This window comes from Aedes aegypti, chromosome 2, assembly GCF_002204515.2.
Source record: "Aedes aegypti strain LVP_AGWG chromosome 2, AaegL5.0 Primary Assembly, whole genome shotgun sequence".
Lineage (NCBI taxonomy): Eukaryota > Metazoa > Arthropoda > Insecta > Diptera > Culicidae > Aedes > Aedes aegypti.
In genome coordinates this window covers 182683324-182707664 of record NC_035108.1, presented here as the reverse complement: position 1 = coordinate 182707664, position 24341 = coordinate 182683324, and the positions used below count along the sequence as shown (strand labels likewise).

General features: G+C 37.3%; 2 protein-coding genes and 1 long non-coding RNA gene across 4 annotated transcripts; 2 read left to right on the top strand and 1 right to left on the bottom strand.

Annotated features, from left to right (window-relative positions):
- The first annotated feature begins 23 nt into the window (after positions 1-23).
- Positions 24-11404, top strand: LOC23687731 (xanthine dehydrogenase 1). The gene is made up of 7 exons (XM_011495245.2): positions 24-125; positions 204-376; positions 439-1294; positions 1353-1603; positions 1674-1843; positions 8918-11175; positions 11237-11404. The coding sequence occupies exons 1-7, from the start codon at positions 86-88 to the stop codon at positions 11305-11307; spliced, it is 3819 nt and encodes a 1272-aa protein (XP_011493547.2). The 5' UTR covers positions 24-85; the 3' UTR covers positions 11308-11404.
- A 5930-nt stretch (positions 11405-17334) lies between these two features.
- On the top strand, positions 17335-17951 carry LOC110675449. Its single transcript, XR_002499504.1, has 2 exons — positions 17335-17394; positions 17462-17951. It is a non-coding gene; the product is annotated as an uncharacterized LOC110675449 (long non-coding RNA).
- A 2822-nt stretch (positions 17952-20773) lies between these two features.
- LOC5573280 (xanthine dehydrogenase 1) lies at positions 20774-24062 on the bottom strand. 2 transcript variants are annotated; one of them, XM_021843348.1, is made up of 5 exons: positions 23309-24062; positions 23040-23253; positions 21843-22987; positions 20972-21560; positions 20774-20908 (listed from the first exon to the last, which is right to left on the bottom strand). In XM_021843348.1, exons 1-5 carry the CDS (start codon positions 23963-23965, stop codon positions 20838-20840), a joined length of 2676 nt encoding a protein of 891 aa, XP_021699040.1. In that variant the 5' UTR covers positions 23966-24062; the 3' UTR covers positions 20774-20837. The 2 variants fall into 2 exon arrangements, with proteins under 2 accessions (XP_021699040.1, XP_021699041.1); XM_021843349.1 differs by having other exon boundaries at positions 23040-24061.
- Positions 24063-24341: the final 279 nt, after the last annotated feature.

Genomic DNA, 24341 nt, shown 5'->3' with positions numbered 1-24341 from the left:
TCAGTCGTAAACTTTTCTGCACCTTGGGTTGCCCGGGTTAGTTTGTTGGTTGCTTTTCACGTGCTAACATCTATAGTATTTCGCAATGGCTGCTGTTTTTACAATCAACGGAAAACTTTACAAAGGTAATATAAGTATTTAATCGATTATTTAATCTATATGATTAATATAACCAAAAATACTTGTTATCATATCTGGCCTAGTTACATCGGATGACCTACCCGTGGATACATCGTTGAATACGTTTATAAGAAATTATGCCCATCTGACGGGCACAAAGTTCATGTGTCTGGAAGGAGGATGTGGAGCATGCATTGTCAACGTTAAACGACCGCATCCAGTTACAAAGAAGATTCAATCGTTCTCAGTTAATTCTGTGAGTTTCAGCAAAATGTTGTATTTAATAACAAAGAATTTTTAACTTGTACATATTTTCAGTGCCTATTTTCTGTGTTTTCTTGCCATGGAATGGAAATAGTAACGATCGAAGGGCTTGGGTCAAAAGAAAATGGCTATCATCCAGTTCAAAAAAGATTGGCTTATTTTAATGGAACACAGTGTGGATTCTGTTCTCCAGGAATGGTGATGAGTATGTACAGTTTGATGGACTCCAAACGAGAGGATGTCACCATGAGTGAGATTGAGAATTCTTTAGATGGAAATATCTGCCGATGCACCGGTTACAGGCCTATTTTGGATGCATTTAAGTCATTTGCTTGTGATGCCAATGAAAGGCTGGTGACAATGTGCAGTGATATTGAAGATTTGGGTACGAGTTGTAGAGTGATGCGTTCCGAAAACAGTGCACCGTGCTCTTCTGGTAATGATCGCAATGAGGGACCATTGAAATTATTGTTCAAAGATGGAAAACATTGGCGCAAAGTGTATAGCATTGAAGACATATTGGATATTTTCTCTGAAATCGGAAATGAACCTTACATTATTGTAGGTGGCAATACTGGACATGGGGTTTATCGCAGAAAAAGTGATATATCAATTTTTATAGATATAAGCTCAGTGGAAGAACTTCACTCTCACTGGATAGGTAGTGAATTAATTGTTGGAGCAAATGTGCCTCTAACTGAATTTAGGAACATATTATTGCAAGCAGCATCAAATAGTTCAAAGTTTAAGTATTGCGAAGAAGTTGCTAAGCATGTAGAAATGATAGCACATACTGCAGTGCGGAATGTTGGTTCACTCGCCGGTAATCTATCATTGAAGCAGCAGCACCATGAGTTTCCATCCGACCTATATCTCCTTCTCGAAACTGTAGGAGCTCATCTAACAATAAGTATAAATCATGTTCATTCGCAACAGTAAAAGATAGCTTAATTTTCGTCTTTTTCCAGCAAGCTCTGATGGGATGATGATCAAAACTACTCCTCAGGAGCTTATCAAAATGGATATGAACAAAAAGATTATCACAAATATAGTTCTGCCAGCATTAGATTCGGTGCAATACATTTTCAAATCGTATAAAGTGCAACCTCGGGCACAGAATGCTAAAGCGTATGTTAATGCCGCGTTCTTGGTAAAACTTTCCAGCAACAAGCATATCGTTAACGAGGCAACGTTATGCTTTGGAGGAATCCACCCGAGCGTAAATTGTTTCACTTTCAGTAGTCTAGTCAGAAAGTCTCAAGGTTGCTTTCACTCCACCATACTTTCAGTTTACGCATGCAGCAGAGACCGAGAGGGCCCTCGTGGGAAAATATCTGTTCCAGAATGATACAATTCAGGAAGCTTTACGGATGCTTGATGCTGAAATAAACCCGAATTGGGAATTGCCGGAACCTCATCCAAGCTTCCGGAAACAAGCTGCTCTGGGATTATTTTACAGGTTAGTTTGGTTTAGGTGGAACGATGTTAAAAAACGTCTTTCATGTTTTTAGATATATTCCAAAGCTCTTATTTATACGATTGACTGACAATTACACTTTCGACATTGAGGATAATTTACGGCTTGGGTACTATTCGACTACTTTCATCAACAATTTATGGATATTTATTTCAGAATTTCATTTGTTTAATTAGAAAATACAAATACTACGAAATATATGTTTAAAACAAGTAGGATCAAAGCACTGGTTTTGGCCATAGCTCTTATTGCAGCCACAGTACATTTTACACAGCAAATTGGCAGGAAACATTTCGTGTTTATTCATATATTGTCATATTTATTTATTTGTCCAAATTGATCTAAAAAATAAAAGAAAACAATAATTTTCGTTATACTTTCAATTTCTTTACACCCAATTTGGCCAGGGTCTTTCTAATTTGGCCACTCACATAAGAAATCAATGTGATTTTCATATTTAGGCTATTGTGGCTCAAACTGGTTCTGGTGACCTATATTAACCAACGCGGTTTTAAAGCGTAAATAAGGATTATGCTCAGTTCCAATATTATTCCTGTATAATATGCATAATATGGATTAAGGGCTTTCATTTGGTGTATTTAGGAATAAAATTTTTAAAAGATTTTCTCTCAGGCTGGCCAAAAGCAATGATTTGATTTTTTTAACGACACACAGAGCACAGTGGTTCGAATCAACAATTAAGCAGGACATTTTTTTTTCTCTGCATTGATGTCAGACGTATGCTGTTCTCAGATAGTATGTTCATAAATGAGTTTTGCATATTCTAAGAGAAAAGTTGAATAGCGTGCTCCTTTATTAGGTATCAATTTTCATTGAACATTTTTGTTTGAGGATATTTTTAGAAACTGTTACTATTAACAACTGTTTCTTCACTTTTGATCTAACTCTTCTTTTGAGCTAAGTGAACATAATTTGAAAGTTTTGACTTAGGGTGAACCAAAAAATAGTTTTTTAAGTATAACGTTATCAATTTTACGTGAATGTTGTTTTCAGTTGTAAAGGAAGTAGTGGTACATTTTCGCTGAACGTTGCAAGTTTTGCAACATTTTCTAAAAGTTGGCTAAAGAACGCAACTCCAAATTTCCTTAAACAAAAAAATTTGAATTAAAATTGAAACAGAGTGTGGGCAGTGGTGCACGGCCGTTGAGCAAATTGTGACAAGAATGTCGATGTTTTTGAATCGATTTGAATTTGATATATAAAATCGATTCATAAATTTAATCAAATCTTTCGAAACGCTATAATTTTTTCATCAAATTCATTCAATTAAATAACTTTTGAGCATGAGCATGAGCATGAGCATGATTGACCGCCCGCAGTTCTTCTTCTTCTTCTTTCTGGCATTACGTCCCCACTGGGACAAAGCCTGCTTCTCAGCTTAGTGTTCTTATGAGCACTTCCACAGTTATTAACTGAGAGCTTACTATGCCAATGACCATTTTTGCCCGCAGTTGCTACTCCGTTATTGCAAGAACAGCTGTACTTACACAGGGAACCAACAGACACTACTCGGGATCAGTAGCATCCTCAATGTGTAAGTACTGGTGCTCTCATTATTATAATAAACAATTCCGGCGCCGGCTGCGTCCGAATGCAGGTCAATTTGGGAATGGGAGGGAAATGTTACGTGTTACTTGCTTTACAGAAGCCGAGGAGTCCTCTGCACTTCCACAAGAAAACACTGGGAGTTTGGATATTGGAAAGGACTCGTTTTGGTAAACGATAAATATATACACAGTACCAAAAAATAATGTGATTTACGTCTTTTGGGATGCACATAAAAGAAGCGAGCCGAATGACGTAAATTTGTGTCCAATTGCTTATACGTTAGTGTCTGATTTGGGAAATGTCGATCACAGTTCCATTGTTTTCGTGTCCTTTAACATGTAAAATTACATTTGTTGTTCAATACATCTTCAAGGACACGTTTTTGTGTTGTTCCATCACTTACATCATGTGTCATTCAGTCATAACCTGAATTACGTCCAGAGTAATTTTCATTATTTTAATGAGTGTAATTCGAAATAAATACGTGAGCATATACACGAATGACCGACACTGATAGTGCGGTTACTACGCAAACCGGACACGATACTGATTTCGTTGCTCGCTCGACAGTAGCATACAACAGGTTCAACGTATTTAACGTTCAACGCTCCGTCATCGCAATCATCGTCATTGTCGAAACTTCAATAGCAGTTTTTCCGTTCAAAACTGAAAATTATTCGCTGGAAATGTGTTCACTGTGTTTCGGTCGGAGAATAGAATACAGTGAACACAGTTTCATGTAAATTTTCCTGATTTTGAACGAAAAAACTGCCTTTGAAAATTCCGAAATCAATGACGGATCCTGCCCCCTTAACTCTACTGACGCGTTTTTTTTTTGTTTTTCACCGGTACACTTCGTTTTTTCTTCCGCGCAACGCGAACCGGACACAATGGATCCGAATTCCGTCGCTCGTCCACAAAGGCACATGCAACAGATTCAACGAATCCAACACTACTGACGCGTTTGGTTTTTTTTTCACCGGCACACTTCGTTATTTTCTTCCTTGAAACGCAAACCGGACACAATGGATCCGGATTCCGTCGCTCGCCCACAAGGAGCATGCAACAGATTCAACGGATCCAACACTACTGATGCGTTGGATTTTTTTTTCACCGGCACACTTCGTTTTTATTTCCGCACAGCGCAAACTGGACACAATGGATCCGGATTCCGTCGCTCGCCCACAAGGAGCATGCAACAGATTCAACGGATCCAACACTACATTCAATTAAATAACTTTTGATATCAAAAACGTTCTCAAAAGTTGCTGTTCAGAATTTATTTATTGATTTCTAAACTAGTGAATTATGTTTCCCAAGACTGATCAATTTTTTGTGAAGTTCGGTAGCTAGCAAAATGTGTTTGCTTTGAATCCAACTACAGTGCATCGTGCTTAATCTTAATCCCAACAAGTTCATTCGGAAAGAACAATCTAATCATTCAATTTGACGACCATTTTAGATCTAGAGCTCCACTTTTTAAAAGCATCATAACAAAATATCATAAAAAATGAAAATCCATAGTTTATTGATTCCAGTCAATTTGCATACAAGTTTATAAGCTGCTATGGTAATTGCATAATATACCGAAGAATTCAATATCTATGTGTTAAAAATATACATACCAACGAAGTTCATAATACTCCGATACTTAAAAGTATTTTTTTTTTCTCAGACGCGAATGACCTGCTATGGTCTACAATAAAAAACAAGTATTTTTTTGATGCTTTAAAAGAGTATATATATATTGCCATCTTGAAAAAGAAAAAAAAGCAGTTGCCATAAATTCAATAATAAAATATAGAAAGCCTAAAATGTCAATCTTAAAGCACGAAGAGTTCCGTTTAAAATTGGAATTTGGTGTACCGTAATTTCGGGTGAAATTGATCATTTTTCACGGTTTTCTTAGTCTGTTTTCTATAATGTTAACAATGCCAAACAACTAAATGCAGGAAAAAAAGTACGAAGGTGAGCCTCATCGATTCATGTACTGAAATTTTCTAAAGAATGTCATTTTAGTGTTAACAAATATCTCTAAAATACAATCAGGGGATCTCATTTCGGGGTGAAATTGATCACTTGTCAATGCCATTATTGTTAGTTTTCAAAACAACTCTACATGATAAATTTGAGCTCCCTGAATCCAAATATGCTTGTCAAATTCTTAACAATGCAATATTTATATAAATAACGAATAGGTGAATTTCAAGAATTACGCGAAAAACGCCTAAATGTATGCAATTTCCTAAGGAATTCAATGATATCTAACAGGAAATCAATTATTTCAACCATTTGAGCTGATTGGTACGAGTTTTGGAGATGAAATCTGGTTTGGGATTATATCTCAAGCATCCTCACAAACTTTCAGGTTTATAATATGTTCAAATCCTTGCTTAGAAATAGAAGTTTATAGGTGCATGATTTTGAAATTTTACATTATTATAATAGTAATGAACATTCTTCAACGCAAAAAACTTCACAACGCACAATTCGACAATAGTTACGAAAAACAACGTTCATTTACTGCAGCTTACATTGATATTTGTGCTCCATTACGAGTTAAAAATCGTGTGATACGATGATCAATTTCACCCTTCTGATCAATTACACCCGATTTTACAGTACTAAACTCCTTTGTGTCAAATATTCACTAGGAATTCCTCAAACATTGAAATTATATCAACTGCTGCGAAGTGTAGATTATTATGGATCACTTTTCACATTATGGATCAAATTGTGATATATTTTGGATCAAAATTCAAAATTAAAAAATGGTCAACTCTATCCATTCCTATCCAGTAATTTTGTGTAAGTTAACAATGTGTCAGAGACCATCCATAAAGCACGCTATATCATCTATCGGGCAAAAACCACTCTCCACACCATACATATTAAAAAAAAGGGGGGACAAAAGAAGGTTTTTGAAAAAAAAAAAAAAAACTTCGTGATTTATGGACAGCCCGTCACTAGAGATGGGCGAAATGGTTCATTTCAGTGATTCAGATTTGATCCGAATCATTCATTTTAGTGAACCGGATTCTTGATTTAGTAGCTCAGTGGCTTGCAAAGCAAGGGCGAACTGAGTCAAGCGGACGGAAAAAGAGCGGTTCACTCTCTGTTGCGTGTTCCTTTCGTATTCGGGACTACAAAGCTGCTAAACTCTTCGGTTTTCTGTGAAAAAAAAAACAAGAAGAGATATATTTTTCACGCATACGATGACAGTTCCTTACGAGGTTTTTCATAAGTGCGAGTGCTTTGTAAATCTCTTTTTGTTTCGTAGTCGCGAGTCTTTCGCTCTCTCATTTTTCGTATATTCTTTCCCAAAAACATGACATACTCGGACGATTTTCCCTGCACGAACCAATAAAATGAAGAAGCAAAATATGCTTTGCCATTTAAGGCGAAGTAGGCCGTCATTGAAATTTGTAAGCGTCGTTGATGATTGTTGCTAATTCATCTCAGAATTTCGAATCAAAGAAAAGCAGTTGGTTTTGCACTGATAGAGCTGAAAAAGTATCAGCATACTTTATGCATGTTAGCGCGTACAGTGAAACTTTTTCAAGCCAATATAAACTAACGAGACTGAGTTTTATCACTTTGAAATGCAAGCTGAAAAGTCATCATTGTTGCCAAAACGAATGACGGGCTACTTAGCCTTAAATGGGCACTTTTCTCTCTATCTTACTTATGCCAGTATGCAAGTGGGCAGGGCAAATTTGTCAGCCTATGCTGAGAACACGGAACAGTACAAAACTTTGCTTATGGACCAATGCACGAGTTCACTAATTTGATGATCAAATGAACCGACTCTCGCCAAAAAAGAGCCACGGATCACTCGTTCTTTTGAATGATACGGATCTTTTGAACGGCTCCGATTCTTTCTGCCCATCTCTACCCCTCACAACATATAGTGAAGAGCAGCAGTATTAACACTAGAAAAACCTTCTATTATGAACTTGTAGAGAAATAATTAAGAATAGCTGAATTAAAAATCTCAGACAGCACTTTTGATGCAAGTTACGCTTACAGGAAAACTTGTTTTGATTGTTCGGCCACGAGAATTAAGCCCTTAATTTTAAGCGTATTTCATTTCATGATCTCAAAATAAGTTGCTGCACTTAATTTACATTCCTTATTTTTTTTCTATCTGTAATCAAAACTTGTCCAGTTTTCGCACTATACACAATTTTTCAACCATTAGTGTTTTAAAAGTATTTTTTAACTCTGCATGCCGTGAGTGTTTTGTCCTATGTGCTATTGCCTCAACGTGTCAAGCCCAATATTAAAATTGATAGAAATTTACTTCATTTGGAAGTGATCCATGATGGTGCCAAACAAACAGGTCCTGGTCCTTATTATACAGAACTTCTTGAACCGCTAATAATTGATGTAATCATACTGAATGATGCATTCACTTCAAAACGAGTCAATTTTATTATATAAGTCCTAACCTTTATAAACTGCGATCCCCTTCAAGGAACAAGTATCATCTCTGCTAGCTATTTTGAATATTTTAAGAAACATGCTAATGGGCTTCCTAGTAGCTAACTAATTATTATCTTGAATTTTTTGAATTATGGAATTTGAAGGATATTGGCCACCTATATGACTTAGTTGTGAACAAGCTTTTTTTTACAAAATGAGAAAATTTCGAGCTTGCTTAGGGAGTATTGTAAACTATTCTTTATTTTCTAGGTGGCCAATATCATCAAATTGATCGTATTCGATAAGGTCTGAGCTGCTTTTTCAAAATGACAATGTTCAATATCCAAATTTTTAAGTTAAGAAGAAAATAAAGCTGATATTTTTGTTACCGGTTTTACTAATGTTTCATAAACAACCGATAAACACCCGAAATTGTCAAATTTAATTCTCACACGACGTTCGAAGTCGAAACTTTAAAAACATGTTGAGTTGGAGTAAGATTCATACTAATAAGTTGGATAAAAGTTTATTGAAAAGGAAGATGGGTTCATTTTTACCCGACTTGTCCCAGTGACTTACCGGAATTATCCCAAGTCGATGGACATTTCCAAAAATTATGATGTTGATTTCAAAACTCATCCAGACAATTCTATTCGAACTTAAACGAAAGCAATCCGTCAAGAATTGTCGAAATGGCAGCAATTTGCACTTTTTTTTATATTTGCAGGGTAGATACAGGTTAAGATTAATCAATGAGGCATGTTATTCCTACAGGAAATTCTATCAAAATTACTGGAGCAGTGAAGTTTTTTTTATGATGCAACTTTTCTAATAATATAATTGCAATAGATTTTTGCATTTTTTGTTAAAAATGTTAAAAATTATTTGGCAAGGGAGGGAGAGGTTAGAACTTTGCACTTTTCCAACTACCCCCACGAGTAGCATCCTTTTTGAAAATTAAGACTAACTTCTTGGAAGAAATACAAAGGTTCATTCGATTCAACTCAATACATCTGGTGGCATCTTTCTAGATTTGATCATCATATATTTAATCTCTTACAGATTTGTACTGTGCATAGCACCGAGGAATGCGAACATAGTCAATCCACGTTTCTTAGCTGGAGCTATACCCCTTGAGCGTCCTGTATCATCTGGATTACAATCATACGATACCTATCCTCAAAACTGGCCATTAACGAAAAATATTTCAAAGATCGAAGCACTCGCACAGACATCGGGAGAAGCAGAGTACATCAACGATATTCCCCACCGACCAAATGAACTGCATGCTGCATTTTTCACGGCTACACAGGCAAAATGCAACATTTTGCAAATCGATGCCACAAGAGCCATGGAACTTGAAGGTGCTGTGGCATTATATACTGCAAAAGATATTCCCGGACGAAACGATTTCATGCCCTTGATCGAAGGAATCAATCATTTCTTTCCAATTGGAGTAGAACCAGAGGAACTGCTTTGTAGCGGCAAAGTACTGTGCCATGGTCAACCAATAGGAGTAATAGTTGCAAAATCGTTCGAAGTTGCAAATCAAGCAGCTTCTTTGGTTGATGTTATCTATAGTCAACCTGAAGGGGACGTTTACGCGACAGTTGAAGATATAATGAATGCAGGAGCTACGGAACGTATAGCGGATCAGCCGAACAACCGTACTGGTTCGAAGTTCAGTACGGCTGGTGCAGGAGACAGAACCATAAAGGGTAAATTTTATCTTGCTGGTCAGTATCATTTCTCAATGGAAACGCAGAGTTGCATGTGCATACCACAAGAAGATGGCATTGATGTTTACTGTTCGACACAGTGGCCGGATCAAGTGAGCTCTTCTATATCTCTTATGCTCAATTTACCTCAAAGTAAAGTGAACTACTATTGTCGACGTGTCGGAGGTGGCTTCGGATCCAGGATAACTCGAAGTGCACTGATATCAACCGCATGTGCACTTGCTGCTTACCTAAGTCAAAGACCTGTACGGTTTGTTTTGACCATTGAAGCCAATATGAGCTCGATTGGCAAGCGTCAAGGGTGTTGGAATGACTATGAAGTAAATGTAACTGACAGTGGCAAAATAGTTAAACTTTCTAATACATTCACTCACGATTCAGGATGTTCACTTAATGAGCCTCTTTCAATGTTTTATCTAAATCATTTCAAAAACTGCTACGATGACAGCTCCTGGCAGTTGTTATCTAAAGTGGCTACGACAGATGTTGTTAGTAACACGTGGTTACGAGGACCTGGCTCAGCTGAAGCGTATGCTACAATGGAAAATATTATTGAACATATAGCACACGAAACAGGAGTCGATTCAACAAGTGTTCGTCTTGCTAACATTCCAGCAGGAAGCAAAATGCGAGAGCTGTTTAGTGATTTTGTCAAAGATGCAGAATTCGTTAAGCGAAAAAACGAAATAGACACATTCAATATCAAAAACCGCTGGCGAAAACGAGGCATATCAATGATTCCACTAGCATATCAAATAGATTACGGCGGCTCTTTCGATGGGTGGGTAGCAATTCATCATTTAGATGGCAGCGTTTCGATTACCCATAGTGGAGTTGAAATGGGCCAAGGAATAAATACGAAAGTAGTCCAAGTTGCTGGCTATATATTAGGAATTCCTGTGGAAAAGATTTCTATCAAACCACTTAACAGCATGACTTCTCCGAATAGTTTCATATCTGGTGGAAGCAACACATCAGAGAGTGCGGCATTCGCTGTAATGCGAAGCTGTGAAATACTTGCAAATCGAATGCAGCCTATTCGACAAATGAACCCTACTGCATCTTGGGAGGAGCTTGTAAATACATGTTTCACCGCCAACATTGATTTAGTTGCTAGATATAATACGAAACCGTCTGATTTTCGTTCGTACACAGTATGGGCAATGTGCTGTACTGAATTGGAGCTGGACGTTCTTACAGGTGCTTGTAGGTTGGTTAGAGTCGACATACTGGAGGACACTGGTGAAAGTATGAGTCCAGGAATTGATATAGGGCAAATCGAAGGTGCCTTCATTATGGGTGTGGGCTATTTTCTTACGGAACATTTGGTATATGAAAAAGCCACAGGAGCATTGTTGAATAATCGTACTTGGAATTACAAACCACCTGGAGCAAAAGATATACCGACTGATTTTAGGATCAAGTTGCTTAAAAACTCTTCCAACCCAATCGGAGTACTTCGTTCGAAGGCCACCGGTGAACCAGCTTATTGTTTTGGAGTGTCAGCACTGTTTGCTTTAAGATACGCTCTTATGGCTGCTCGGAAAGACGCCGGACTTGGAGATAGTTGGTTAGAGCTAGGTACGAAAATGTACGGCAAATCGCAAGGGTTAACAATGTAATAAGTTTTTTTTCTTTTCAGGCACATCATTGACGATAGACAAAATTCTTCCTTTGACTGGTACTGAGAGGGAGCAATTTCTTATTAAATGATGCCGAAATCGTTTTCATACCTGGAATTAATGTGCGCATATACTTTATATTTATAAATTAAATTGAATTTCTAATCAGTATATCAGCGCATCATAAATAAAATAGTCAAAATACAAACATTTGTTTTTATCTGGAAACTGTATCTTAGACAGCTGCCTCATCAGATGGATAGGGGACAATATGCTAACAACCTATCGTTACGAAAACTTTAAAACCTTTGAAGAAAAAAACCGAAAATGAAAGATTACAATCATGTTTAACGGCAACGACCTTCAGCGCGAAGCATCCGACAAGAATTGGCATGTATTAACTTCCCTTGAAAAGGATTAACTGGCACAGTTTTCCAATGAAGTGTGATCCCAAAGCTTAAGATTCTATGATTCAGCGCAGTTTGTTGCTCGAGCTTTGGTGAACACAGATTCCCTCAGGGACATATTCTGCTATATTTTTGCTCTCACAGTCGTGGATAAAATTTTAAATTGCGAAGCTTAGTTTCTATAACTCAGACTATTAGCGCATCATAGTACGCCATTATCTTAGAGAGATGAGCGAAAACGGTAAGCATTTTACAGAACGGGGATGTACTCTTCCTGCATCAATTGGTGTCGGATTTGGACTTCGGGGGGCCTGGATCAGATCTCATGAAAAGTGCCTGAATATAAAATAAGCCTGAATCATGAGAAAGGTCAATGCCAATATTAAAACAAAATTTCAAATCAGTTTTGATGGCAAGGATTTAAAATTCTCAAAATAACTTTAAAATATTTTAAAATTTACTCAGCAGAAAATTCACAGCTTTTCTAAAGTAACAAGCTTTTCTGCTCTTGCAATCGCTCTCAATCAAGTCAAATTTGACACTAGTTGATAGATAGATTATTCATTTAGATTTTTTTTGGTGCATAAGCATGAATTTACAAGAAATAGGGTAAATGTTCCAACAGTGGAGGTACTAAGCACTAAGGTTCAACTTAATTTAACATCTCAAAATTCAAGTAGCGCAATTAATGTACATATTATTGTTGTGACGGGATGTAACGACCATTAACATAATAAGAAAAGTGATTTCATCACAGTAACCATCGGCTTGTCGGTGAAAAATAATACCTCAACTATGGACCGATGCACGAGTTCACTAATTTGACGTTTGAGCGGTGCCGAATTCACTAATTTCCATGGTTACATAAATAACACGGCACCGCTCAAACGTCAAATAATGAACCCGAGCATAGGTCCATTGGTACACCGTTCCTTTAGTTGAGGTAAATTTGAATTTGTGAACCTATAGTTGCGGTACCCGTTGTTTTCTAATGGAATCCTCCACTATAGGAACACTTTACCGCAACTATTGGTACAAGTGTGAAAAGTTTAAGCAGTTTTGGTATTTCATCTATTCTGAAGGAATTTGAACGATGTTTTCGGCTATTTCGTGTATCAATAAGCAGATACGTCGATTGGCGGTGAAATGACACTACCGCAACTATAGGAACATCCACAACTAATTAGCATGAGCATGAGCATGAGTATGATTGACGCCAGCAGTTGCTATTTACTCCGTTATTGCAAGAACAGCTGTACTTACACAGGGATCCAACAGGTACTACTCAGCATCCTCAATGTGTAAATACTGGTGCTTTCATTATTATAACAAACATTACCGGCGCCGGCTGCGTTCGAATGCAGGCAGTGGCGTAGCTTAAGTTTTTGGGGCTTTATTACCATAGATGTTACTTCAGAGATTCCATCAAGAATTCTTTAAAAAAAAGATCAAGATCAAAATTTTTTTTAGAACAATTATAAGTACCCAGATAGCCGTGGCGGTAAACGCGCAGCTATTCAGCAAGACCAAGCTGAGGGTCGTGGGTTCGAATCCCACCGGTCGAGGATCTTTTCGGATTGGAAATTTTCTCGACTTCCCAGGGCATAGAGTATCTTCGTACCTGCCACACGATATACGCATGCAAAAATGGTAATTGGCATAGTATGCTCTCAGTTAATAACTGTGGAAGTGCTCATAAGAACACTAAGCTGAGAAGCAGGCTCTGTCCCAGTAGGGACGTAACGCCAGAAAGAAGAAGAAGAAGTACACCAGGAATGTACCAATGATTTTACCATCGTTTTCTTAGAACTTTCACCAAGATCACCATTAACAAAATTTTCCAGATTTCAACTTGTATTTTCTCCATGAGTATTTTGGCATTTCCTCCAAATAATCGTTGAGATTTCATCCAAAGAAGTCCCTCAGGAATTACTCCAGAGATTGTTCCTAAGATTACTCCAGGAATTATTCTAGAAGTTAATTTTCCCAGGAAAATCCCCAGAAAAAGATTAAGTTTTTTTTTTTAGAAATTATTGGTGAAATTTTTCAAAATCCGGGAGTTATTTCAAAAACGAATCTCAAAGTAACAACTGATGAAACTTGTTGAAAGTAACCCTTGATGAACTCCCACAAATTTGTTTAAAGAACTTATAGGATTTGGAGGATTTCGCAGATAAATTGCTTAGATGATTAGAATTACTAGAATATTTACTATTGTATTAGCTGGTGTGGAACCTCAGATGAACTTTTGAAGAAGTCATGGAGATTTTACTTGACAAAATACACGAGAAATTGGTTGGAAAAACTGAAGGAGCAATTTCGCATGGAATGTTGGAGATATCTTTAGATAAATTTCACTAAAGAAATCCCAGGTCAAATTTGAAACGGAATTCTTGTAGGAGTAATAAATATATTGCCATGGATTACCCATGGAGGAATTTTAGGAGCAATAACAAGAGTTAATGGTAAAGAATTTGGAAGAAATCTATGTAAAAATTCCTGAAAGGATAACTGACCTAGGAAGTCTCGAAGATCTTCCTGGAAAAATCCCCAAATTGATTTCTTTTAGAACTTTTTTTTTTGCTTGAATAGCTCTTGTAGGAAACTTTGAATGGTCTCCTAAAGTTACAACTGGGGAAATCAAAATAGTCAAGAGAAACGTTGTAGTGTTCGTGGATTTCATGAAGCAAATTATGTAGAAAATCTTTGAATTATCCCATGAAACAACGCTGGAAGATATTTTGGTAGACTTGGTGGTGGAATCAAAACAGACATTTCTGAAGAAGATCCCAGAAGTATACCTGAAGAGATCTTTGTAGAAATCACTAGAAGAAATTCCTAAAGTTTTATCTTGAGGAATCTAAAAAAAAAGGAAATTCGTGAAGAACCTGTGAAAAAATCGCGTAATATTTTCTGAAAATCTCTCTGGAACCTCTTAAAGCTGTATTCACTGCAGAATAAAGAAAAAAAGTGACTTCGGAGACCATTTTGCTTAAAATAGACTTTCAAGACTATCCGTTAAAAATAAAAACTAGCATTAAAATAGAGACTATGCCTCTAAAAAGAGATCTGCTACCAGCCATGAATGTTTACAAACCATGTCCCGAAGAAGGTAATTGATTTATTTCAAATTATAATTAAAATGAAAATCGGCTTGTTTAAGAATATGATACGATTATGGGCCCCGCACATTTATTTAAATCAAAATAAGAGTATAGAGGTGAACCAGCGTTCGGCTGCAAGCCTCTTAAATAAAGACAAAAACATAAGAGTTTATGCCGACACTTGTAGTGACGAACCATCCATTAACTACGCTAACGCTAACGCTAACGCTAACACTTGTATAGGAGAAGGTATCGACCGTGATTGTTTTTATTTGGGATCGTTCAAATATTACGTAACGCAACAGGGGGAGGGAGGGAGTCTAGCATAGTGTTACGGTCCATACAAAAATTTAAAATTGTCCATACAAAAGCTGTTACGTGGGGGAGGGAGGGGGTCTAAAATTATCAAATTTTGCGTTACGTAATATTTGAATGAACCCTTTTAATTGTTTTATGGCTTTAGCGGTAGCTAAAGGTAGTCTATAGAAGCAAATGATGGAAACGAATAGGTGGATAGGCGTCTCAAGGGAGCGACAAGATTGAAATTTAAGTAGCTGGTGAAAGTTGAGCAAGCCATTTTAAAGTCAGTAAGCATCGAAGCGTCCTGTATTTTGCCTAGCTTCTCTACTGGAAAAGGGTTGGCTCTAGGAATTTTGGGATGTCGGAGTGAATTCAGATATTTACAAAGTAATTTTACATGTAAACTCTGATATCTCAGATTTCCTTTGGAATCCCGGATTTCCTGTAGGAACTTTGGGATTCCGATAGGAATGTCGGATTTTTTATGATAATTCTGTAATTTTAAAAGCCATTCTAGGAATATTGCGGGAATATTAGATATTGGTAAAAACTCTAGAATTCGGGTGGAAATGGGATTCCGGTTATTCCCACGGAATTCTGTGGGTATCTTTGAGACGGTATTTCTGTAAGAATCTATGCGATTTCGGTGGAATTCCTGCGAATTATTGTGTGAATATTTGGAATTATGAAAATCAATCTTTGGAATTATTGTAAAAAACTTTAAAATTCCGTTGATTTCCAGTTCCGTTGGAATTTCAAAGCTTTAATATAAAGCTTTTGAATGTCGGTAAATATTTTCTAGATTCCAATGGGTTTTTTTGTGAAATCGATAAGAATTTTAATAATTTTAAAGGGAACCCTGGTGTTTTAGGGGAGATCCACATTAAATTCTAACGACTACCATCAGAGTCATTACAATTCCCATAAAAACTCTACAGTCTACATTCTAGAAATTCCAAGGATACATTCAGAAACCCCACCGAAATAACAAGAACATGACAGAAACACTTAGAATTCCTGGAATGTCAAAATCAAAATTCTTCCGCAATTTCACCAGAATTTTCCTAGTGATTCCTAGTTTGATAGCTGTTATCTCAAGATCTATGAAGAGATCTTAAAGTTTTAAGTTAAAATTAAAAAAAAAAACTCGTCAATCACTAGCGTTGGCGAAGACCGAAAACCACCCAGGAAATTCTTTGATGTACCATCATCATAAAATCATACACTCCCGTGAATAAGTTTGGGTTCACCCCCCAAAAAACATACAAAAGTCTTCAGTTCATATCTCTGTGATAACATGTACAATTGAAACACTTTAAGCGCCATCCGAAAGCCAAAGAGTTATTCTTACTTCGTATGTATTTTTCCAAATACATTTTTTGAATTTTGTTTACTAAATTTTTACCCAATATTGGGCCATTTTTCCAAAAAACACACTGAAAAATCATATCTAATATCCTCAGCATTTAGTCGACCAAAATTTTAAATCAAAGTATCATTAGAATCGCAATCTTATATTCTTTGAAAAGACCCCACGAAATTTTGGCGGAAAAATCTGAAAAGTATTCAAAATCAATGAAACAGTCATTCAAGTTATCGTGCAAAAGATTGGGTTCACCCCTCAGAATGGTGTATCGTGCAAAAGTTTGGGTTCACCTGAACTTACTTGAAACATGAAAAATCTGTGAAATCTCAAACCAATCATGTACGCACCATTATTTGCGTTTGAAAAACCTTGTAACGTTTTGATGTATTTTTAAAATAAATTTGAAAAATATTATTAAAACAAAAAAAAAATGAATTGCCTAACTTTGCTTTGCGCATATGTAAATAAGATTTAAAGCTATTTTTATATTATAATCGATAATTTCAATCAAAAGAACCTTTTAGCATTTAAAGAACCATTCACCATAAAGCCTTTGTTTGCTATAAAATTTTAAGCTTTACTGAGATAAAAGCTCTAGTAGTGAGTAGGATTAAATGTAGATGGCCCGCGAAAATTGTATTAGGTAAATCTCGTCTAAACAACTTATACTAGTATGCGTGAAAAGTAAAAAAGCATGAGATATCATTTTTAGGGCTGTTAAAAGATTTAGAATCGTCCATCTTTCACTTTCATCTAAACTCGGCTCTGAAGCAGAAGTTAGTTCCCGTGTTCTAGTGATTTTTTTCTTTTCCAATTAAGGTGTGTAGATTAGTTAGTTAGTTGATTTAACTACTTTTTGTTAAAGAAACTTTATAACGGAATAGTGGTAAAGTGAAATGGCATTTATTAATCTTATTTTATTAGTTACGTTGTTACGATCTAGATTTATCCACGAGGAGCGAAAACTCTGCTTCGTGCGTGTTCGCCCCACTTATAAAAAGGTAATCTACAATTTGAATTCATTTATATTTAATTTAAAACTAATGAAAGATTTGTGTCGGTCCTCAGCGTCCGATAGACGCTTTTTCGTGGGAGCTAGAAGCTCTGATTCAGAAATCCCCCATTGTTCTGCACGCTGTGCACCGTTGGTCCGTGCCGGTCCGCCATTACGGTAGTTAAACGGGAGTAGAGGTTTTTCCGACCTGCTGAGATTCCGAAAGGAGGAGACAGTAGAGTTTCGGACCACGAGCCGACGCCCTATCCCGCAACTTTAGTTCGACCCTCGACGCACGTAGACCCGGCCTAGCTACGCTACTGCTGAGCCAACCCGAGCACCCCTCATCTGGTGACTCCGCCGGCCGTCGAACATCGCATGCATCCGGCGTATCCCTCGGCGACAAGTAACGTAACGCCTCGAGCTCCAGTAGCATAAACCCTGCGCAGGTATGTCGACATACATGGCCATGTTACACACCACAACACACACACTGTACATATCACCCACCCGCATGAATCTTTCCGAAAATAGAAAATGAATACATAGATGAATTCAAGTTAAGTTTACGTTTACGTTTCTTTATTCACGTACGAGCCCTGTGGTATTTTGTAGTCCGCCCAGGCGTTTAGATACATCTCACGTGGCCACTATTGATGTGGTTTCATTCACTCGCTGCTTCGGTGCGTTCACCTCAGCCTTTATTCACTTTGTTTCGCTGGCTATCTACAAAATTCTCCGCTAGAAACCGTTCGATCATAACCCTGTAAATTGCGCTCATGCTTCAGAAAGCTTAGTCGGGCAATTCAATAAACACGACCAGTGGTCTCTCAATAGCGAGAGTGGCGCAAAAGCCACTGCGTTTGCTGCGATTTATTAGAAGATACGACGGACGGTTACAACCTATGAAATATTAACATCGATTGAAATATGGCAGAGATATTGACAGAAAATATTTGCGTGCAGCTCAGATGAACCCAAACTTTTGCACGATTTGCATCATACTGAGGAGTGAACCCAAACTTTTGCACGATGACTTGAATGACTGTTTGAATGATTTTGAATAGTTTTCAAATTTTTCCGCAAAAAATTCTTTTCTGCTCTTCAAAGCATATAAGATTACGATTCTAATGACACCTTGTTTTAAAATGTTGGTCGATCCAATGCTGAGGAAATTACAAATGTTTATTCACAACTTTAAGTTAAAATTTAATACACAAAATTCAAAAAATGTTTCTAGAAAAATACATACGAAGTAAAAACAACTCTTTGCCTTTTGAGTGCTGCTTTGAGATTCAATCAGACGCGTAATCACAGAGATATGAACAGAACACTTTTGTATGTTTTTTAGGGGATGAGCCCAATCTTTGGCTCGGGATTGTACATGGAAAGAGAATACAAGAGTAATCGCAAAATGACACTACAAATCTTGTCAAATTTCAGCACCTTCATGATTTTGTGCAAAATGTCGCTTAATCGACTAGATTCCATGCATTTGTATTAATTTTAAGCGTCACTCTAAATAGATTTGTCTTTACGTGCAGAATCACTCTGCACTCTGAATGGAATTTTTTTAACGTGCAGCATTAGTCACTTCTACCCGTATGTAATGAAAGCTGATTTTCGAAAGCAGTATTGCGGCGCTCATTTTAAATCCACATCCAGCGGCGGCGGTAACGCGCAGATGATATGCGCGCAATTCGAACGAAACGTCAAAATTCAAATATGCTTGGATTTTCTCGTTCTTCAAGGACGCAAATGTTCCAAATTTGATAAATCAGAAACATTTGGTGATTTTTATTATCACTGCGACGATATATTGACATTTAAAGATAAACGGGGTAAGACCACCCGCCTAAGCAATTTAATTCATATGTCAAAATCAAGAATCAATAAATCCTTTTTCGACGCAGCAGGTCGTTTTTTGAAGCCTCAAGCATGATTAAAATATGACACAGGTGTAGTTACAGCTTTCAAAATGATTTAGATATTTTATTTGGTATAAATTAGGGGTGGCGGTCTTACCCCATCAACTGTGGTCGGTTTTACCCCTCTTAGGTAATTTGCACAACTATGGCCTTATTTCAAAGCTAAATATTTACAATTCATATTTCACTTCACTGAAGCATATTTCACATTTCTGTTAAAGCATGAACCGAAATCCTTAAGTGAGCATCTGTTAAATTTAAATCAAATTCAATATCGACGAGCAGAAATTTTGTTTTTGATATTTGTTATGAAAAACTTAATGTAAATATCACCTTAAATGGTTCGGAATGTCAAAATCGTGTGTTTATGGAAAGTGCTTGGTGAAATTTTAAGAAAACCGCCATTTTCATGCCAAACTGAAGGTGGTCCGTCTTACCCCGGCGGGCGCTCTTACTCCGTCTTCCCCTACCAAAAGTGTAGTAAACTTTGTGGATTTGTTTTTGAGTGGATGCTACATGTAGTAAAGTTTAACGCTTTTTATTCATACCACACAATGTTAACCAACACGAAAAAGTTCTCGAAATTTCAATGTAAAGCCTAAAAAATCGCTACGCACGCGATTTTGTTATATTTTGTTCAAATTGTGATAAACTGCTGTTACGAAATAAAACTGTTGCGATATGAATACGTTAGTACTAGTTAATCGTTATTACTCGAAAAGTTATACAAAAAAGTAAAATTTGTCATCATTTGTCGTTTTTCTTCACTTTCTCTTTGGATTTTCACAAGTAAAACTCGATACAAATATGACGAAGTCCAGGGCGAATGTGACAGTGAAAAATCGTGAAAATCCGTCGACCCGTTCTCGAGCTAATTCACGACATACAAACACCATTCCATTTTTATTTGTATAGATCTATCTATCTATGTACATGCACAATGGGGCAAGTTTAAATGGCTAGGGTAAGATGAATTGGAAACGTATCGCCTTGAATGCATTGCAGAATTATTTCAATTTCATTGCTTTGACAGAGTCTACCTCTGACCTTTGTGTTGCATTGATGTGCATCATACTAATGCAACACAAAGATTTGTTGAAGATCATCTCGATGATGTTAAGCTTCAACAGATAATTGACAGATAAAATTTTCCTCACGGGAATGTCGAAAAGCGAAATATTTTGGCATTACAATGTTTTCCAAAATGACTTCATATTAAACTATAGAATTAGGAAAACATGATGAAAAACTGTGTAGATTTGTTCTAACGAATTAATCTGTACAACAATAGCCAAGGCACTTACTAGAAGTTTGTGAAGGTCTATATAGGTCTCATTCATATTGTTTTGTAAAAACTTGTGAGCTTGGCTCATATGACGAACAATGGGTAATAATCGATAATCGTTTTGAAATCAATAAAACAAATCATAATAATTTACTTAATTTATTTTCATTTCATATTTCACGTACAATGCTGAATCATATTCACAATCAGAGACAATATATTATCGTTTATGGTTATTTAGTATAGCTTGTATTGGTCGATTTGATTCCCAGATAATAAAAATATTTTTTCAGGGGTCGTTCCTGAGCCTGAAAGTTTAAATATGGTTATAAAACATCGAAACAATGAGTGCTCAGTTATATTTATCTTACCTATTGGAATCCAATCGTCTGGTAGCCCTGCGTCCTTCCTTGCTGAACGCAGCGCATACCGAAGCGCATACGTCAGCACTGGGCTCATACTAAGCGCTGGTTCTGCAACTGCTTTTGATCTTAGAACGCCGTGCGGGTTAGAACTTCCCTTTAGAAATTGAATACGAAAATCAATTGGAATGTCATGCGCTCCCGGAACCTTGTAGTTCCACGTCCGGTTATTGACCAGCGCTCCATTCGATGGATCATAAACCAATGCTTCTGTGAGATAATAACCCAATCCCATTATAAAGGCACCTTCCACCTGGCCAACATCGATTCCCGGATTCATACTCTCGCCAACGTCTTCCAGAATATCTACTCGGTTGATTTGAATGTTGCCGGTGAGAATGTCGACTTCCAGTTCCGCACAGGCCAAGCCCCAGATAACGTATGCTTTGAGATCGGACGGCTCATAGAAATAAGAGGCGGTTAGATCGATATTTGTAACAAAAGCTCGGTTTACGACCTCTTCCCAAGGTGCCATTCGATTCGCTTGACGAATGGGTCGAAGACGGTCCATTAGAATTTCACAACATCGTTTTACAGCCTAAAAAAAGAAAAAGTTCCAAACACAATTAACATATTCTGCAATAATCTATCTACTTCTATATAGAATGTGTATGAAAATTGAAATCAATCGGATTCAATATCAACAACTGGGAAAAGCAACGAAAGATAGTGGATGAAATGCAGGGAAAGGGAGGGATTTCAGGTACCTAGTGAGTGAATTTGACAAAAAAAAAATGTGTGAGCATTAGCGTTCTGTGACGTTCATCTAAAATGAGATAAATCGCATATGCCCAATATTTAAACCGTCCTTTTTACTCACAAATGCAGCATTCTCGCTTGTTCTACTGTGAACTGATGGGGCGCAGTTGGGTGATGTCAGTGTTGTACTCGGTTTAACAGAAATCATGGTCATAGGTATTCCTAGAACATGTGCTGCTACTTGTGCCACTTTTGTATTGACTCCTTGGCCCATTTCAATTGCTCCATGAGTGATAGCCACTGATCCGTCAATGTGGTAAATGGAAACCAAGGCATTCAAAGTACCAGAATACTCCATCGGGTACTCCATAGGTATGATAGCTATTCCTCGTTTGCGCCAACGATTTTGTATGTTGAACATATCCACAGTCTTTCTGCGTTCATCGAAGTCAACATCTTTCCTGAACTTTGGCAATAACTCGTACATCTTATTTTGTTTCGGAATGTTCTGCATTCGGACATCCAAAGGATCCTCTCGTGTAACATGTGCGATGTGTTCCATGATGTTTTCTACCATTGAGATACCTTCCATGGTTCCTGGAGCGCGGCAGATGGTGTTGGTGGCCACATCTGTTCGTGCCATGTTACCAATTAATCCCCAAGAGTCCGTCCGATAACAATTTTTGAACAAATCACTAGTAAGGAAGGCCAATGGCTCATTCAAAATGGCGCCCCCGTCGTGTGTGTAAGTATTGGTTAATTTAACAATCCTGCCGCTTCGGTTAACATCCACTTGATATTCGGAAAAAGTTCCTGTTCGTTTTCCTATAGCGGACATATTGGTTTCTAAGGTTAGAAGCATGCGGACAGGTTTTTGCAGAATATGTGCCGCAAGAGCGCATGCGCACGCAATTTGTGGAGCTCTGGTTGATTTTGCTCCATAGGCTCCTCCTACTCGGCGAACGCTAATATTCAGTGAATTTTCCTGTACATTCAAAGCTTGAGAAACTGCAGCCAACATAAAGTTTGTACTTTGCGAAGAAGCGTAGATGTCCATGCCATCTTCTATGGGGACGCAAAAGCAAGTTTGCGTTTCCATTGAGTAGTGATACTGCCCACCTAGCTCCATCTGTCCCTTGATTTGAATATGACCTTCCGATGTCGTTCCGTACTTCATTCCATAACGATCAAAATTTTGATTGATTATTCGTTCTCTAGCTGATGCCTTGACAACCTCTTTTGGTGTTATGAAAATTGGTCTATTGGCTGTGAAAAAATATAAATTAGAAGTTTAAAAAAATTGTATATATTAACATACTAATCCTTTCATAAATGACTTCGACTAAATTAGTAGCAAAGTTTGCCAAATCGAACGTGTTTGCAACTATTATTCCGATGGGCTGTCCATGAAACGCAACTTCTCCGCTGCCGAAAATCTCTTCAACTTCTTCGTTACCGAATTCAAGAGGCATGAAATTATTAATGCCAGGAATATTTTTAGCTGAAAAGAATGCCACAACTCCGTCCAATTTCTGAAATTGAAAATGTTATCTAAAGAATATTTTTTCAAACATAAATATTTTTCACCAATGCTTTCGAAGCATCTATTTTGATGATTCGGCTTTGTATCTCGGTAGCCAAAACGAATGCGGCATGCAGCTCATTTGGCATCTTCGGTATATCATTGACGTATTCAGCTTCTCCAGATGATTGTGCCAAGCCTTCTATTTTAGGCGTGTACTGGGTGAGAGGCCATTTGCTTGGATATGTATCGTAATTCTGTTTACCCGAAGACAAAGGGCGTTCCAAATTGGTTCCACCACTTTTGAAACGAGCATTCAGTACGATAGAGCTTTCAGGAGCAATACTAAGAATGTATTTATAAAATAACGATAGAGCCAAATTTTTACGATAGTCAGGAGAGGCATCCGGAAGCACCCAGTCTGGTTGAATTTCCTGGGAGAGTTCGTGCAATGCTGCTTGAAGCGTTTCATTGGTGAAAAGTGGCTTACCGATAAGAAAATCTTCAGTTTTTGAAGCATGTACAAATAAAGGATTTATGCCCCCAAAGCATATTGTAGCTGATTCAATAACCTCACTTGATCTACAAAACTTCAAAAGGAAACCAGCATTTACATATGCCCGATTATTTCTAGTGACGGGCATAACTTTGAATGATTTGAAAGTATGCTGAATAGGATCCAGAGAAGGAAGAACAATGCTTTGAATAATCTTCTTATGCATATTCACAGTGATGAATTCGTGAGGTGTTACATTGATTGGCAAATCCTCGGTCACTGTTGAGAAAAAAATGTATATTTTAAATAAGTTTTACGGATGTAAATTCTGTTTTATACTTACGGATAACGAGTCTGGCACCAACGGTTTCCAGTGAGAGAAATAAATCTGAAGGAAATTCCGGGTGCTCATGCTTTATCATGAGGTTTCCTGCTAGAGTTCCAGCATTTCTTATCAAGTGATTCGCCACGATACGTATATGCTGGATGATTTTCTTCAAATATTGGAATCTTATATTCCCAAGCGTTGCGTGTTCCATAATGCTTATGAACTCATGAAGCGTAACATTGGCTCCAATTGAGAGATCCATTCCTATTTTATG

Coding starts and splice junctions, on each gene's coding strand:
- LOC5573280 (XM_021843348.1), bottom strand. CDS start 23,965: ATGCATAAGAAGATTATTCAAAGCATTGTTCTTCCTTCTCTGGATCCT. Junction 21,561..21,842: donor CAAGCGAGAATGCTGCATTT/GTGAGTAAAAAG, acceptor TTCTTTTTTTAG/GCTGTAAAACGATGTTGTGA. Junction 20,909..20,971: donor AGACGATTGGATTCCAATAG/GTAAGATAAATA, acceptor TTAAACTTTCAG/GCTCAGGAACGACCCCTGAA.
- LOC23687731 (XM_011495245.2), top strand. CDS start 86: ATGGCTGCTGTTTTTACAATCAACGGAAAACTTTACAAAG. Junction 377..438: donor AATCGTTCTCAGTTAATTCT/GTGAGTTTCAGC, acceptor ACATATTTTCAG/TGCCTATTTTCTGTGTTTTC. Junction 1,604..1,673: donor TTGGAGGAATCCACCCGAGC/GTAAATTGTTTC, acceptor CCATACTTTCAG/TTTACGCATGCAGCAGAGAC.